Genomic DNA, 17,839 nt, shown 5'->3' with positions numbered 1-17,839 from the left:
TTCCGTATCAGTGTTTCAGCAGAGTTGTTTAGTACAATGCAATAATCAATTCCGTCACAAGACAAGAGTATGGCTGGAGGATGACAGGACCTCCAAGGTGAAAAGGTGTTAAGTTTAATTGAAATGAAGCATAAAAATACTTTTCTCATATACTACAAATGTAAACATTACAGTTTCATACTAAACCACACAACTAATTTTTTGTGCTATATTTGGATCTTGCTTTATTATCCTCCTCCATATTTTTGTGTGGTTTTTTTTTCAATCAAAATTTCCTTTTATTAGTATTGGAACAAAATACCAACATTTTCCAATTTCTGTGTTTGACAGGTCTTACCTGATGCTTTATGAGCTGGCTGGACACTGTAGTCCTGACAATGGGAGCTGTAAAACAGAGGGGGAAACGCTCCTGCTTTCAAATTCTCACCCAGACTTTCACAGGTGGGTTGATGCTGCTGCTGTTGCTGCAGTTGATTCATTGGTTGGCTCAGACCTCTCGAGTTACAGAAAAATTCATCTGTTATTTACATAGTAGGGAAAAAAAAGAAAGTTAAATGAAGCCATTGTAATAATTATAGTAGATTATACTGATCCAAAGCAAAGTGAACCTCGGTGTGGTGGTGTCACAGCATAGGAAAATCTGCATCTTATCACAAAGGAAGTCTAGAAACAGCCCCAGCTCTAGCAGTAGTATTGCAGTCAAGATATGCTTGTGTAAGGAAGCACAGTGCTGCAGAGCAGCAGTATCTGTTCTAGCTCTGTGATATTCACACCTTGGATCAGCAGGAGGTAAACACAGCTCCATTAAGCTGATTTCTGTTCCCTCCAAAGCAAGTGTGTGAACATACATGAAGCCAACTAACTGGTATTTATCAAATGTACCTTTAAATTGTTCAGCTCTTAGTGATACAACTTGATCTTTAATTTTAGCTTAGTGTAATATTTACACAGCTTATTTACCTTTCCTTTTGAAAGAGCTTTTTTCCCTATTCAACTTGTCTTAAAACGGTGTTTCAATATGTAACATTGCAAAACCACTTTCTTTTGTCTTACCAGTAAGAACACTTGTGCTGAGAGACTTCTTTTCTGTAACCAAGGAACAGTTTTCCCCCTTGAGAAATTTCATTCTCTTCCACATTAAGTGAGATGGGTTAATGACAGATGGATCTCCCTAGAATGAGAAGGGAAGCAAAACAAACAATTACACTGATGACCGTGATGAGTCCAAAGTTGTTAAGGGGATGCATTCCTTATGATTACCCCACTCAGTTGTTGCAAAGCTTGTTCTTCATAATCCAGCTGTCGCTTCAGTTTCAAACTGTTGGACAGAGCAAGTCTTGCTGGGTTTACATCTATGCCTCGTTGTCCAAAAGCATCCAGGGGCCTGTGGAGAAGAGATCCTTGTGAGTGCCCAGGGAGGCAGATCGAAATCATCTTGTTCATATATACAGATTCTTCTTTCATTTAAAGACATTTAAGGTGTCTGAGATTTGTCAGTGGACTGATCTAAAACATCAAATGTTTGTATTTCCTTTTATTAGTCATCCCACCATCTTTAGAAACTTTTGACGTTTGGGATCAAAGACTTAGGAAAGTTTAGCATAAACAGCCCCTAGGGATCTCCAGGCAGACAGAAAAATGCTGTGGAAAAGAAAGTCATATAATTCTTAAGAATTAGATTTGAGAGCCATGCATGTCCCCTTGCTTTATGCCCTAAGTATGAACACAGTTCATACTTTACACATTAAGTATGAACAAGCTGCTGACTGGGGACAAACCCTTTCTTTCCAGATGCGCATTCAGACACTGGTATTTCTGCCAACAAGAAATCCCAGGAAGCAAACTGCACAGCTTCACATTTTAAAATGACCATCGCTATTTTATGTACTTCCTGAACATGTCAGTGTGACCAACGCTGAAAACACAAGAGCTAGAGAGAAACTTCTAGTATGGGGCAACTTCTAGGACTACGCCCTCTGATCTACATCTCATCACATACCGTTCACATGTGTACGAAAGCAAACAAAAAGGTTGTAGAAAAAGAGCCTGCAATTTAAGTCTTGGCTGTAGTATCTACATATGCCAGCAATAATGTACTTTCATTCCTCCCTCTTCCCCATTTTCTGTTGTGCAGAAAATAAATGCAAGGTAAGAAAGTATGTGTGTGTCCCTGCTACTGCTGGACCAGTAAGTCTTTTTGGTACTGTTCTTAAATTGCATAAAGCTTTGCAAAATTACTGGTGTAATTTTAACTGGACCAGCAGGAAATTCATTTGCGTATCATTACAGGCAATGCAAAATTAGCCGACTTCTGCTTCCTCCAGACTCACTGCCACTGGGAGAGCACCACAATAATTTCCCCAGAGCTGCAGTCTGATGCCTATCACAACTAATTGTTTCAGCTGAATTGAGAAAAATTTATTTTCAAGATTATGACCCTTCTCATTTCCCAAAATATTTTCTGGATAAATATACATAGTTATACCACAGAAACACGCACCTTTTTTTATATATGGGCACCCTCTGGGAAGTTATTGGTGGCCCCGAGGGGGAACTTGATAGGGATCCTGAGTATTTATCCATGAGTCTCCATTTTGCAGGAACATATTCTAATGGGGGATCAGGTGGCCACTGGATGTTTGGTCTTCCTCCCATCGAAGACAGGGGAGTGCTGGCTTGGTCATGGTGTGGTGGCAGTGATGACCTACTCATATTGTTGAAGAACACTGATGATAGGGACCCATGACCAGAGTTCATTTTTTCATTTGCTAGCTGTGGGCAATATTTCTCTGGGAGGAACTGATTCTGTGAAGTAGGAGTGAGGGGTTGGAAGATGGTACTCATGCTACTTAGACTCTGCTGGGTATTTTGTGCACTTTCAGAGAGAGGATGTTCTTCTTGGCAGATGGGGCTGAGCTGGAAATCTTCTCCATCCATAGGAATGTAAGGAGCCAAGGTTTCAAGGTCCAGTTCACTAAAGTCAGTCTGTGCAAAGATAAAGGAAGTTCATAAAGAAACTGTAAGTTAGTAACAGTTGTGGCAGTTAGTGTGATATGGAATACTAACAGATGCAAAGATGAAAAATCACTGTATGCCAAATTTACCTAATGAAACTGGCCAACTCCTGTTTAAAGACGTCTTAGTTCTGTGCTAGCATACATGCTCATATCATCAGCAGCAAAATTAAGACAACAAACCAAAGGAAGAAACCTCCCAGAGGAGCAATATTTGGTAAAGCAGCTTGCATGCAGCCTCCAGCATCACTGTGATCTGAAGTAGATATTGTTTCACTAAGCTTTGAATAATTTGTCTGCCAAGACTCTGCAACATGTGGCACATAGTTCAACCTCAGGCTTTTTCATGTTAAAATAGAAAATACAGCTTTCTCATAAACCAGCTACATAAAAAAAAAAGGTGTCTAAAAATGCAAAAGTTGAAAAAATTTAGCCAGAAGGATACTATCACACTGTATTCTTTTTTCCCTTGGAGGACTAGTCATACCCACAGTCACTTCTCTTGGCATTTGACCAGAGCTGAACAGAGGGGATAATCAATGTTGGTCCCCCAGTCAGCTCATAACACCTCTGCAGCACTTTTCTAACACTCGTTTTTCCCACCAAAGCAGCTGATGTGGTGGGACACACCTGAACAAGCAGATGCTGAATCTGACAATACTGAAGTTTGCACATGCCAAGTCTTGCACCAAGTTTCATCCCGATCCACACTTTTCTCCTATCTGTCCACTCTTTCTCTTGCTTTCATTTCTGTTTCTATGTCCAGCCTTAGCCAAAATTTCTTCAGAACATGGATTACAACCTACCTAAGCCTGTACATTGTGTTGGCAAATTTGGACCCCAGCACCCCAAACTTTCTGTAGGATTAATAGATGAAGATGAGTGTGAGGTCTGCGCTACCAATCAGTGATGCCTGTTCCTTTCTCTTAACTATAAAGTATAAGCTCTTCACAAAGGCATTTCAATTAAGTATCTAAAGTTACATAAGCTGAATCAGGCCCACACCTTTTACTCACTAGCTCACTTGCTGTAATGTTGCAACAGTGGGTTTATTTATTTATAGGGGAAATTTCTACACTTACACCATGATTAGAATGCGGGAGATGGAGACTGTGTGTTACTGTTGTGCACATAATAGTCAAGTCTCTCTGAAAACCTTCAAGAGGCAAAACAGGAAGAATATATCTTAAATGAGTTTTCATTTTGTAGTTAAAGGAGATATATGCTGTGGGGGGCATTCCTCTCTCATTTGGTTGTTTTGCAAGAATCATTTATATTTTGTTCTAGAAAGGATGTTTACTCATTAGTCATTCGGCTGGATTTAAAAACAAATTGCTGCTGCTTATATTCCTTATCCAATCTACAGAAGGCTCCAAATTTTGAAAGCTCTCTGGTGATCCTTTCTTAGCAATGCCACCACAGCAACACTCTAAACCTCGTGCTTCAGAGAGTAAGGGACAGAGATTGACATGGCAGCTTTTGGAAATGCACTGTTTTGTTAACGTGCATCCAAGATTTGGTGTACATGATTTGGTTTACATGCTGTATCCCAATATCTGCACACAAAACATGCAGCTGTACTGTCTACCAGCAGGGGACTGATTTTGGTGGCTTTTGGAAGACAAAGTTCATTACCTGGGAGGTGCACTGACTTTTTGATTCGGTGTCCATGGCAAAAAGTTTTTCAATCACCTCGATCTTAAGATCTTCATTCACAGAACTGTAATAATCTCCTGGGCTGCTGGGCTGCATGGAAATAACAATTTGTTATAGGCAGGAAGACAACCACAGTACTGCCTCAGCATCATGACATTTATACCACACTGTTATTCAGTAACAGATCTTTCCTACAAAAAGTGAATGACCAGACTGTATATTTAGTGTCCTCAGAATCCCAAACTGTCCATTTCTATCATAAGCTTTTTTCTGACACAAGATTGTCAATACAAAACATAGGCACCCATTACAGGAACCTATTTGTTCTCTTATTTTAAATGTTTTTTGGCAACTTAGACCAGGAGCAAGAAATGTGCACCATTAAATACTACTGTCGAGAAAGAAGGTACTTAGCAATACTTCCATGCTTTTCTTAAGACTGGATAACCTCTGGTAAGAGTGGCTCTAGCTCTTGGGGGCAGTGCCACGAAAGCATGTTCATTCCTTCAGTGGGAAACTCCAAGGAGCTGCTCTCAAAAGTCTGACTTGGCTAAGCTTCCTAAAAGCTGCAGCTTCTATTTAACAGAAAGAGGATGGGTCTGGGGCAATGCTCCCAGCAGCCACTGGCTTTTTATAAAGCCACTGGCTTTACACTGGCTTTTTATATAAGGCTAACTACATGAAAGGTGGTAGCATGTTCTCCTACTAGTTGTTTTATCTGTTACAGTAATTACTGAGGGACAGCTGGGCAACAACGAGAACTGCAGTGTGAAGCCAGGATATTGTTCCCATTTGATAGTTTTGCTATTGATTCTTAAGGCACGATGCAATATAGGAAGGATAGAGATATGCTGGGCCTTGCTAATAAGGAGTGAGACAGGACCGTTAACACAAAAATGTCTACATATATTGATGGGATTTGCATCCAAAACATAACAGGCTTTTAATGTTTTTCAAGCTCTTCTTACCGTGGAACAGCTACTGTTGCTGCTTGCACTTGGAGTACTGCTGCCAGGTGCAATCTGAGGCATTGTAAAGGATGGTATTGTCAGTGTTTCACCTTGAGCAGGGTGGCTTTTCACTTCCACTGGCCATGCTTTGTTTGGTGTCAAAACGGCATTGGTGAAGGCAGGGGCTTCCTCAAACTTCTGTGTTCCTGGATGGAGTTTTAACAATATTAATGAATACTTTTATCTGGTGCAGTGTTATGATATAACTGCAGCTATTCATTAAAAGTAAACACTGCTCCTAGTTGCCATGACAATAAGTTGGCATAGACTTAATGCATGTTATTTAGTCAGCAAGAAAGCCTGATTCTGCTCTCATTCACGGAAATTTTCCACTGGTGTGAGCATGTGGGCTCTTTTAGCCATTACTCCCAATTTGTACACACGGCAAACAGACCTTGTCTATTAAGTTTCTAAATGTAGGCTCACACGTGGTTCTTTGTTGCACAAAAATAATTTATACAAATACTAACCAAAATCCAGGGAAATAATGGCATCACCAGGTGTTGGTGCCAGCTGAGCAAGTTCCTCTGGTTCTTCCTTTAGCTTAGTAAACAAGAAGTCACTCTTCTCTGTCGCAGGGATGCCGCTGTCATAGGCAGTCTTCATTGTCAGCAGGTGAGGCTTGAAGAGTGATTCTGTTTGGTCCATGGAGAACACAACATCGTTCTTCTCAATTTCACTAAGAAGAAAATAGGTTTTAGGCATTTTGTACTGTAAAGATGAAAGATGTGGATAAAGTAGGCAGTACAAACTTTCTGAGGCTGGGGCTATAGGAGCATTTCGGCCTCTCGGTTGCACGCCAGGCTCTCGACAGGCGAGGCACAGTTCCAGCGTTGCTGAGCCACCACCATCTCAGATGACGCAGAGAGTGTGGTCAGGACTTCTGTGGGAATACTCGGGGCTTTGTTGCTCTGCTTTTTAAAGGGATGTAGTTGAGGCTGTAATGACTATTACTCAAATAAGTATTTCCTATTTTGGCCCCAACTAGGACCAAAAAACTTGAGTTTTGCCAAATGAAGGCAAAACTTCTGATTGGTCCTGATTTTTGAGGCTGTAAACAGCTTCTCCTAGCAACATGAGATACAATTACTACGTAGTTTTATCTCTTGGTCACAGCATTAGAAAAACAAAACACATTAGCAGTTGTGTTACACAATAAAGTACTCGGTGCAGACCTTACACTGGGTTGCATGAGCACAGCAGCCGCTCTACAGAGGAGAAAGGCTGTGGTGTATTTCAACAGCGCATATGTGAACAGGCATGCCACATTTTTCATTGATGTCTAACATCAGTAAACAAGACTGAACAAACATGACTAAGCTGATTTCAGAACAACAACGCTGAATAAATAGACCCTTGAAAAGCTCCTCCAAATACTGTGTTTCTCCGGCACACGAATGCACACGTGTTCTGAACCCACCTCAGCACGTAGTTGACGCAGACGATGCACTGGGGCTGTAGGTTTCGGGTGTTGTAAATCACAGTTCCTTGGGTCTCCAGCCATACGTATCCCCCGTGCTTGGCAAGCATACGGTACTGGCCCGTCACTACTTGACCTTTTGTACACACTGAGAAAAGGGGCAGAGATATAAATAATGCAGCAGGACAGGAACACACAACATGTAACACTTGTTTTAAATACACCCATTTCTGAGTTTTCATTATGCAGAAGTGCACTAAGGCATTTCTTAACAAGGATGTGCTTAACTCTGGGGAAATTCAGCCATTTTAAACATGAAAGGGGCTGTTCATTTGAGGCTTCTACTCAAGACTGAAAATTTGAGTTCCGGCATTTGAGTTCTTGAGATGGTCTGGATCTTCAGATCAGAATGTGGAATTTTAAAAATTTAATATAATATTCCAACTGCTCCCAAAATAATGCCTGCTGACTGCATGTTTCTTGAGTCCCTGTTGTACTGTACACATCTCAGTTTGGGCTTCCAAATTGATCTGTAGAAAAGTGAATTTATTGAGGAAACTATTTTGGTTTTTAGGAATTATTAGGAAATTAAAAAATTAGGAATAGTTTCCTTATTTAGGTGATTGATAATATAAGAATCAGATGATTTAAAAGCTATATTCACTAAGAATTTTTTTAAAATTAAGATCTTGTGGTAGTAATACCACTCTTAAAAAAGTATAAAAATTAAGAATAGTAAACAGGACTGCTTTGTCTAGACAAAAAAAAGCTGAACTACTGTATTTCTCCCTCTGGTTGAACTGTGTTGTTCCTGTGCAAGCTTGGAATTAGCAGCCTAGAAGAAACCAAGATCCATGTGACCAAATCAAATAATGTTTATTTAACTCTGTTTTTTGAACTGTCCTGTGTTTTTCAAGCAATAAATTGACAATAGTCCAACTTGGGTTTAAAGCTTCTAAATGTTTGAACGGTGAAATCTGTAGCCCTGCTATCCCCCAATTTTGCAGTAGTTGCAGAGAATGAGTTTTCAGTGGGGAGCTTTGGACTTCTGAGATGTAAAGTTTTATGATGTCCTGTCTGTTGTAATTCAAAGTTGTCAGTGAAGAAAAAATAATGTCGATCAATGGCAATAAAATCAGAGCTGGAGTAGACAAGCAGTACTCAAACTAATAAGAACTTGTACTTGTAAGCAGATATAGTCACACTGAGTAGCAGCAGAAATGGGAACTGGCTGAACTAAACCTGACCACACATTGGCAACCTTTCCTTTTAAACAGCTTTTACATCCAAAAGAAGTATGCCATCAAACTAATGCCTTAGAAATAATGCAATTTGACTCAGGAGGACTGGGAAATTGATTCTGTAGTCTTTCTACAGAAAAATTCCTTGTGAATGTGGCCATTAACAGAAGCTATTTATTGTCAGCCTCTCCTACATCGCCACCATACAAATGTACAAATCCAGGCCTGTAAAATACAACTGTTTTGCAGATAATTGTTGCTGTGTTTATCCTTCTATTTCTGAAGTTTGTTTGTTTTCTTCCTAGGAGTATTTAATCATCCTTCATTTAATTTATTTAGACAAAGTAGAACATTACTTTTATTGATTAAATACTTCTGGTGGAACAAAATCAAAAGGCTTTCATTTCAAAGTGTTTTAGTGACTGGACTGTTCTGCTCTGATTGTGAAACATAATTACACTGCTTCCTAATCATCAGTTCATCAATAAGAGTCACAGTGTAGGCGCCTGTTACATTACAAAGAAGCTTTTTACTGCTTTAATCTTTTTTATTATTATTATTCAAAGCATGTCATGTTCTGATATAATAAAGTACAGCAGAATCCCTCCATGGGGTAATCTCATAAATTACTAATACACTTGTAACTGCTGACTTTGTTATCAATGCTACATTTAAGGTCCTGCCTTCAAAGTGAACTTCTCACTTCTCTCTTTATTTTTTAAAACTTTTTATAAAGTATACATTACCTGTATCTGTGCAGAACTAGTTACATGTCAATGAAATAGGCTCCAATTATATTCCTTATCTTTGTGTGGAGAGGGGGAAGGCAGGGATGAATTTAATAGAACACAAAACCATGATTCCCTTGCAAGGCTTGCTGAACTTCTGCTATGTACTACCAAGTGGCAGGTCCCAGGTGGTGACAGTCAGCTCCCCACTGAAGTCAGGAGCTAAATTCCCACTGGCTTTAATGGCAACAAGACCAGCTCTTAGTGGAAAGATTCTTAATTATAGATTATAGATTCTTAAATATAGATTATAGATTCTTAATTGCTGAATCAGAAAATACAGTTCTACAGTCAATCTGTTTTGTAGATTTATGTAACAAGACAGAAATTTGCATCTTGCTTGTGTAACATAAAACCCGGGGTATGTGAAGCACTGCCAAGCGCACGCTCATCTTCCACGCGATAGTGACTAATTAAGGCTTCCGTGCTCGCTCTGCAGTTGTACTTCCAGCCATGAACACAGGCACTATTGTGGCTTGCTTGAGCGTGAGGCTATTTCACCTCAAGAAAAAAACCCCAACCCTGCAGTACAGTAAAGCTGCAAGAAGCATGATTTATCACTAAATTAGAAGGAAGGAAAGGGAAGGAGTTCTGCTTTGTGCAAGAGATTAATCTGAGGTTTTTCCTTCCAACTTTGGTCTCCTTCCTCTATTTCCCATACATCTTTACAACACTAACTGGTGGGCACTCAGAATTGATGACTGCATTACTGCAAGGAGATATACTCTATACGTAGCGTATTTCTAATAAAAATTATTGTTTAATAAATGCAAGTGGGCTGAACATGAATTTTGAGCTGGATTGAGGACGTGGCCAGGGAAAATGAGTAAGTTCTGTATAGCTACATGCTTGGAGGAACAAGTAAGGTCTGTATAAGCTCTATACCTGCTTGGTTACCCTGTGCATTACACAGCACCTCAATGGCACACAATGGAATCCAGGCATTTCCCGTTTGAAGGGTTTATGTGTGTTTTGTCAAGTTGCAGCTGGCTGTCACTTTGTCTTTGTGGTTGTTCTCCGACTTGGTAAGAAGCCTGATGGTCCCAGAAGACACAGGTACTATTTATCTTAGAAAAACTAAAGGGGTCAAATTTGCTGGTGATTTAAACTGATGGTTCTGTTGTGGGCAACGACATTTATCACAGCAATAGACTTTGGTCCTGTGCTTTGAACAGTAAAAAGATAATCCGTGCTGATCCTGTGCTATCATAAATCCTATGGAACAGTTTGATCCTAAACATTTATAACCTCTACGGTGCCTTGAGGACTTTTGCTGGTGCAACACCACCCCTCTAAGACTTACTCTTGCATTCATTCTGCTTCTTGATCAGACCTTGTACCCTGCAACAAGTTTGCAGGACATGGCCCTTTTCAGTGGGCACAAATGGCATCTAGACACACACCCTGCACTTCGTGAGGTTAATTGAATTGCTGGAGTGAGGAGAAACATCTGTTAGTGCCTGGTCATGGTGAGTACTAGAAACTCTCCAGAAATCTTTACATGGACAAGTAACTCAGTGCTCCCGTTTCATTAACTAGATAGGGATAACCAACAAGGGCTTGCTCACTTTCCTGTTACCAAATGGATTGCCAGCTCCCATTTTATTCCCTCCCTGGTGGTGTCCCATTCTTAGAAATCCAACTCAATGATTCAAAAGTACCAGTGCAGCACACCCCCTGATTTCTCAGGATGACTTTTAATAGCCCAGCATAGGGTATGAACATCCTATCTATAAATACCACTTACTCATTTTTATTGGCAAAACCACTAAAATATTACCTAAGAAACAATTTTAAAAATTACATTCCCAGATAACTCTCACTAAGTATTGGCTGATCTATTTTTTTCTTTTAAGCAGCTTTGGAAACAGGATGATTCATATCAACACTGTTTTACAGCATACAACTTTCAACACTGCCAAACATTTTTTTCAAGAAACATTTCAACTTAAAACTGTCCTGAATTTTTGCCATTGGAGCTAACCCCTTAAGGTCAGACAGCTATTCTTTGCTGCAACTTTTCTCTGGGAAGTACAGAAATATTTTCTGTAAGTCTGTTTGGCAGGCAATTCCCCACAGATGTGACCTAAGTAATGGGCTTTTTCCTGAGGACAGAGACCTTCATCACAGCAACTACAAGGCGTGTGGGGTTTTTCTTTATGATCTTCTAGGTTCCAGTCTAGCTGTTTTGCTTTGTTTCTATAAAAAGAGCATCTGCAGAGGTTTTAGTGATGTTGCTAAGAACTCTCCAATAAACTGGTTCGGGGGCCATAACAGCCAAGGGTGGGAAATGTCATTTGTACATTAGTGTACCACCTTGTCTCCAGCCAAAGCACCAACTCTTAAGGACAGAGACTAAAGATTTAAATCCAATTATTTTAAGACACCTGATGTGAGAGAGATGGAAATTTTAGCTGTGTGGCCTGCTGAAGAGAGGGATCTTGGATCTGATCCCTGCTCCCAGAATAATTCAGGTACTTTACTTTAAGAACAGCTAGAACAGTTTTAGCTATGGGAGCAGTTCCCATAGGCATAACAATAACAAGAAGCAGCTGTTCCTGGCAATAGGTATTATTTGTATAACGAATATCCCTTTTGGAAAATCTCCTTGCACATCTACTTTGGATGGGGAAGATAGTTGTTATTTGATAGCAAAAGAAAGACATTTGAAAGAACACTGCAATAAGCTCTTCCTATTTCCCTTTAGCTCTGCCTGCTGAGCCCAACAGCACATGAGAAAGATAAACATAGAATGGTTTGGGATCTTTAAGGGACCTTACAGATTGTCTAGTTGCAGCCCCTGCCATGGGCAGGGACACCTTCCACTGGACCAGGCTGCTCCGAGCCCCATCCAGGCTGGCCTTGAGCACTTCCAGGAATGAGGCAGCCACAGCCTCTCTCAGCAACCTGTTCCAGTGCTTCACCACCCTGATACTAAAGACTTTATTCCTAATATTTCATCTAAACCCACCCTCTGTCAATCTGAAGCCATTCCTACTTGTCCTGTCACTACATGCTCTTGTAAATAGTCCCTCTCTATTATTCCTGTAGGCTCCCTTCAGGTACTGGAAGATCAACCCAATTCCTTCTCTTTTCTGGGCTGAACAATCCCAATTCTCTTGGCCACCAGTAAATGCCCTGCTCACCAGGTTAGAACTGCCTACCTCAGCTTTTCAAATTTTCAGCTGAACCTTGCACTATACCTTAGAGGGGCAGTGATTCTCTCTAACATCCAAGTTTAGTTTTAATTATGGCAAAAAACAGACCCTCGGGAAAGACCAGCACCAGATTTCAGCTAGACAAGCAGAGTAACCTGGTGTAAATACTGCTCTTGGAGAGTATCTGCACACAAAATGCACTTGTATTTTCAACTGCATATTGAGGTACCCACCATTTATGCTTTACATGCAAACTACAAACAAAAATAAGAACACGACTTACGGTTCTGATGACTCTTGGTCATACTCTCTGAATCCAAGGCATGGTAGAACTCATATGCTGAACGACCCAGCAGCTCCTCTGGATGGTATCCAATCAACTCTGTTATTCTTGTTTAACAAAAAAAAGCAAGTATTTAAAATTCAGGTCACTGTAGCCTTATGCTTACATGTGCAGGGCAGCTATCAGCTCGAGTCCTTAGACTAAGAGAATTAAAAAAGCAATACGAGAAATTCTGAGCTTCCAAACACATGAGAAGCTGTAGAGGACTTCTGATCACATTCTGAAATATGTCCGTGTTCAGAATAAACTGCCTTGTACTACTACTGGAATAAAAATTCCTAAGGATGTCAGTATGTGCATTGCCAATTTTCTTATACCTATTGCATGCTATCTGTAATAGAAAGTATCAAGTTTCATTACTGACAAAGTTCTCAAGCTGTCCACTACATGCAGAAACTCCCAACGACCACCATTCAAAATCAAATATGTGTGAGGGGGTAGTGGTTGGCGCCACCAGGTTTAAAAGTATGCATACATTTTAAAAACATACACAAAAGGGTTAAATCACCACTTTGAGCACTGTTTTAAATAAAATAAAAATGCCAGGTGAGAAATTATGGGCAGTTAAAAGAAAAAAATGCTCGTCTACTTAGTCTTTCCTCAGTTACCTGAGAACTTTGGCATATGGATTAGGTTACTTGGGTGACTAATCCACAAACTAAGTAGGATTTTACACAAAGAAAGCTATGATCTCAAAAACTAGACTTTTTTTTCAGAGTATTTCTGACACAAGGCAGGATTTCTCACAAGTTCCTGAATCAATGAAAATAAGTCATCAAACTGTGCAGATGATTTTCTCTAATGAGGGGGTGGAAAAAAAATGTACTTCAATTGGAAATACCATCACACACAACTTTACAGGAAACACGGTGAGTTTAAAAAAGTACATGAAATTAATTCAAAAGCAAAGATTATCTTCTGGTTTACAAGACAGTGACTGACACTCTTGCATGCATCTTCCTAGCTCCTAAATTCTAACAATAACCTGTAATACAGAGAACAGCAGCAGAAAGGACCCAAACTGATTGTGAAGCTGTCAGAATCCTTTAAAAGCTGGGAGGTTTGCAAGGAATGGTCACATCTTGCAGCACCTCACAGCTGTCAGTGGCAGTGCCCAGGTTTTGTGCCTCATCACTAACTCACTCGGAATGGCTTTATCTGGCCACCACCAGAGTTGATTTGTGGTGTTGCTGCTTTTAAGAGACATCCTCAGGTTTGGGTGCTCCCTGGAAGGACAGCTTTGGCCTAGCCCTCCAGACACAAGCATGTCTTTACAAGACAGACATGTAAATACTGTTAGACAAACAGAGCAAAAGCATGGTATTCATCTCCTGGGTCCCCCTCCAGCAAGGAAGACACATAAGATGGGACTATTTTGTGTATGGCTTGAACGCCAAGGTATTGAGTCAGCTTTTCCCTCACCTCCCCCTCCAGAGAACTCTATAGCTCATAGCCCCAGGACACCTTGGTTTTGTCACTCTGAAAACTATTCTCTGTCCTGATTTCCATGGAACAAACATGGGTTTATAAAACTTTAGTTGAGCAAAAGCTGTAGCTTGTATTGGGTTCCCCTCAAAAACTTACTCTTCTGTTTATGTTTCTAGTTTTATTTACAGTCACAATTATTGTGTTTTATTTACACAACAAAGGGGAAATGTTTGAATCCAGGTTTCAAAGAGTTTTTTTTACTCTCTTTGCTGACAAACTTCTGAGCTTTTAAATTGCATCCCACTCAAATCTACCTTTTTTCTGAAACCACAATTGTTTTTTCTTTCTTATTGAAAAGTAGTTCTCATCATGAGTTGGTCATCAAAGCTGAATCATCAGGAGAAAACAACAAACACTGAAGGAGTCCTAACAAAATTAAGGCTCACAAAATACAGTTGCTGCTAGCCTTTACACAGCCAGCTGGGACACAAGTAAGTGACCAGAGGCTTTGGCAGGACCAGTGTAAACATATGGTCTTTAAAAACAGAAACGATGGCCTTTTGTTATATAATGGCACAATATCATAAAGCCATTCCAGTTATTTTGGAGCTCATCGCAAGGGGAAGGATTTTAAAGTTCAGGAAGTTGAGTATTTACTCTTAATCCAGTCATTGGGAGCTGAGAGCCAAGTGGGGGTTGAGCAGGGAGAAGGAAAAGGAAATGAAGATAATGGGGAAAAAACAGAAGCACCATGTACCCAGCAGCACCAGTGCAAATCCAAACCCACATTACAGCCTTCGTGGATGTGAACAGTGGAACTGAGACAGCAAACAAAAACTACATGGTACAGCAGGCTCAGGGACTCTTCTTATATGGGAATTGTCATCTCTATACAAAATTTATGTATTCCAATCCTGTAATTCCCCTTCTCAAACTGCTCCTTGCTGTTCATAATGAGCACCCTCACTATAAAATTACTCTTCTTGTCATTCCATGGCACAAAATGACTTGTGGTGCAATCCTGCTGTGACAATGACAAATCTAATTAGATTTAATGTAATCTTGGACGGAAGTTAGCAAGTGGTCGGTTGGTAGTATCTTTTTACTACAACCAACTACATATTACACGAAAAGATAAAAATAAGGTATCAAAAAATTACCCACAAACCCCACAACACTGGCTAAGTTCTAAACCGATGCCTGGTAACAGTGAAATACTGATAAAGAGTAATTGTTTTAAAATAGTTACTTTAAAAAATAATAATAAATGGCTAAACAGCCTCTATGCTCTCATTGACCTATCTGTTCATCTGTTAACACTATTCAGATTCATTATACTTCTCGTTGAAGACTCCTAGCATTGACATGATTTTTTAAAAAAAATTGTAGAATGTTCCTTTTTCCCACACACAAAACCCCCCTAAAACGGGCTGACAGTGTTTCCTAAATACCCACTATTTTATAACAAACTCTCTCCAATAATTGTTATCTCTATTAGTTTTGGGTGCATAAATTGGCAGCTCACACCCTCTAATAATAACTTTCTTTATTCCTCCAGTGGTGCTGCTGACCCTGAAAAACTTAAAAAAAAATCTTACAGGCTGCAGGCTGTGCAGGGCTGGAAATCAGATTAGCGTATTTCGTGCCACATTATACACCAGGCTCAAGGCGGGCAGCTATCCCGCTATCCATCACATCCATCCTGTGGCTCTCCCAAGATGTTTGTGGAAGAAGACTGGGCACAGCCAAGAGCCTGAGCAGCCCCTGGGCCAGGAGGCAGTGAGTGTTTCAGCACAGGTCCTTGCCCTGACCTCACCTGAGCATCACTTTGAGGTTTGCCAGTGAGGTGCACCCTCCAAACTCCATGTGCTCTCCACAGGAGCCTCAGCAACACAAAATGCCAAGTGAACACACAGAGGACTAAATGCAAAGGAAAAGGCATCCCACGGAGCTATGAGAAGGAGGAGTACACAGCTAAGGAAGTCAGGGAAACGTCTGTGTCCCATGGCACCAAGGGATCATTTACAAAACTGAGTTCAGGCACAAGACTTCCACTTTTGCTTAGACACCAGACAGAAAATTGCTCTTTGTGCAAGCTGTGGAATGACAAAATTAGAAAACAAACTGTATGGTGGTTTTGGATGGCATTCCTGCCATGGTAGGCTTTGTGTTTCCTTTGCATCTGTAGAATGCTAATTAGTAAGATAATAATAATTTTTTTTGTTGAAGACGAGAGGTGGGCTGCAAGGCTGTTTATTTTCCTGTTACCAGCTCATTTCTGAGAACATAAAATTTCTCACAAACACACCTTTGGGGGAATCTTAATTTTTGCCAGAGTGGCACTTCAGTTTTCTGAGCTAAACCTGTCATCATGATGTACAGAGGTCAAAATCTCAGAAAACACAGTGAAGAGGTGGGCAATACCCATCTGCAGTAGCAGATCTGTCCCAGCTGCCACCAGTCAAGTGCGTTTTGAGCACTGTTTCAGTTTCCCTTATATATACAATATATATAAGTATCTTAATATTTTATTTTTGGGACACAGAAAAATGGCAAAGTTTTGTGCTTAGGGTACACAATCAAGAAACAAGTGATCTGAATCCTATTTCTAGGTTTGCACAACTTTGCCCTATTTTATCTCTTTGAGACATGGCAAAACAAACAAAACTCACTGCTTTGAGGGTGCATTTCCTACAAGATGAGCTAGTTCAAGTATTTTTCTTTTTCTTAAAATTGTGCTTTTCTGTCCCTTTATAGGAACACAAAGCTTTTCATTGTATACCATTTCTTGAGTTAAAATAGTATGGTAAGAACCATCAGAACTGAGAAGTCAGGCTCTGTGAAAGACTGCTCTAATGTTTACTGCTCATAAGAAATAGCTGGGTGTATATTTGTCGGGCCCTGTGCGGACTCTGTGTGTGAGGGTGTGGATCTCTTAACAAAGTCCTTCTGTATTCAAACTGTTACCAAGGTATTGAAGTTAAAATGGTCTTGGAGGGAACAAACAAAACAAAGTTATACTTAAAGCAGAATGAGTTAAAAAAAAAAAAAAAAAAAGAGAAAAAATAATAAAGCCTAACACAGACACCGTGCCTGGGGTAAAGCACTCTGTCAGCCTGCTAGAGCAGGCAGCAGGGCAGTCTTGCCAACTAACCACATCTCCTCTCAAAAATATTCATGGCTGCTTCTACTCTAACCCAAGCCAATGGAAAAAAAAAAACCCAAAATGCAAAATCCTGGGATTCCTGGCCACTCCTGAGCAGTATGGATGGCCTGGTCAGGTGTATCTGCCCTGCGAGGCAAAAAAACTACACATGTACATGAAAATCTCCACCAGGACTGTCACTCCTACTTGTTCTGTCTACCTAAATCAAGGTTTTGTTATTAACAAAAGAAGTAGGTCATGTTTTACTCTTAAATATGACACATACCAAAAGTCAGTCTTGTCAAATGTGGATCTTTGGCTTCAGATATCACCACTTCACTCATCTTCATACTGCATTTTCCCCCGAGCAGGAGTGAAAGGACAGGAGGTCCATTCAAATGTTTCCTTGCATTCTCATTAAACTTAAGAATATTCCCCAAGTATAGGTCAAATGGCAAATTGACTTAAATCCTCATCCAAAGTCCTATGCCTGCATATTTCTTATTTACTGGGACATGACTGGAAACACAAGAAAACTCAGTTTCCTCTCATTTGGGCACAGCCTGGATGCCACATGAATACTCATATGGGAAATCTAACTGGGACCAACACTACGGCATTGCATCTTCCTACACC

At 40.2% G+C, this 17,839-nt stretch overlaps 1 protein-coding gene and 1 long non-coding RNA gene across 3 annotated transcripts in view; one reads left to right on the top strand and one right to left on the bottom strand.

The window, feature by feature from the left end:
• LOC104685754 overlaps positions 1–521 on the top strand; it is a 95,333-nt gene extending 94,812 nt beyond the window's left edge. The window contains exon 4 of the long non-coding RNA XR_005604313.1: positions 331–521. This is a non-coding gene — a long non-coding RNA (uncharacterized LOC104685754). The remainder of the gene's footprint in view (positions 1–330) is intronic.
• Positions 1–17,839, bottom strand: part of EPAS1 (endothelial PAS domain protein 1) — a 78,613-nt gene that overhangs the window by 2,661 nt on the left and 58,113 nt on the right. For both annotated transcript variants that reach the window (XM_039569993.1, XM_039569994.1), the window contains 9 exons: positions 12,571–12,677; positions 7,101–7,248; positions 6,151–6,359; positions 5,639–5,826; positions 4,650–4,760; positions 2,501–2,985; positions 1,261–1,384; positions 1,054–1,171; positions 338–517 (listed from right to left, as the gene is read on the bottom strand). In XM_039569993.1, the coding sequence (XP_039425927.1) occupies positions 338–517; positions 1,054–1,171; positions 1,261–1,384; positions 2,501–2,985; positions 4,650–4,760; positions 5,639–5,826; positions 6,151–6,359; positions 7,101–7,248; positions 12,571–12,677 (1,670 nt within the window). The remainder of the gene's footprint in view (positions 1–337; positions 518–1,053; positions 1,172–1,260; positions 1,385–2,500; positions 2,986–4,649; positions 4,761–5,638; positions 5,827–6,150; positions 6,360–7,100; positions 7,249–12,570; positions 12,678–17,839) is intronic.

This window comes from Corvus cornix, chromosome 3 (assembly GCF_000738735.6).
Source record: "Corvus cornix cornix isolate S_Up_H32 chromosome 3, ASM73873v5, whole genome shotgun sequence".
NCBI classification, from domain to species: domain Eukaryota; kingdom Metazoa; phylum Chordata; class Aves; order Passeriformes; family Corvidae; genus Corvus; species Corvus cornix.
The sequence above is the reverse complement of the archived record's forward strand: the minus strand, read 5'-3'. Positions and strand labels throughout refer to the sequence as shown.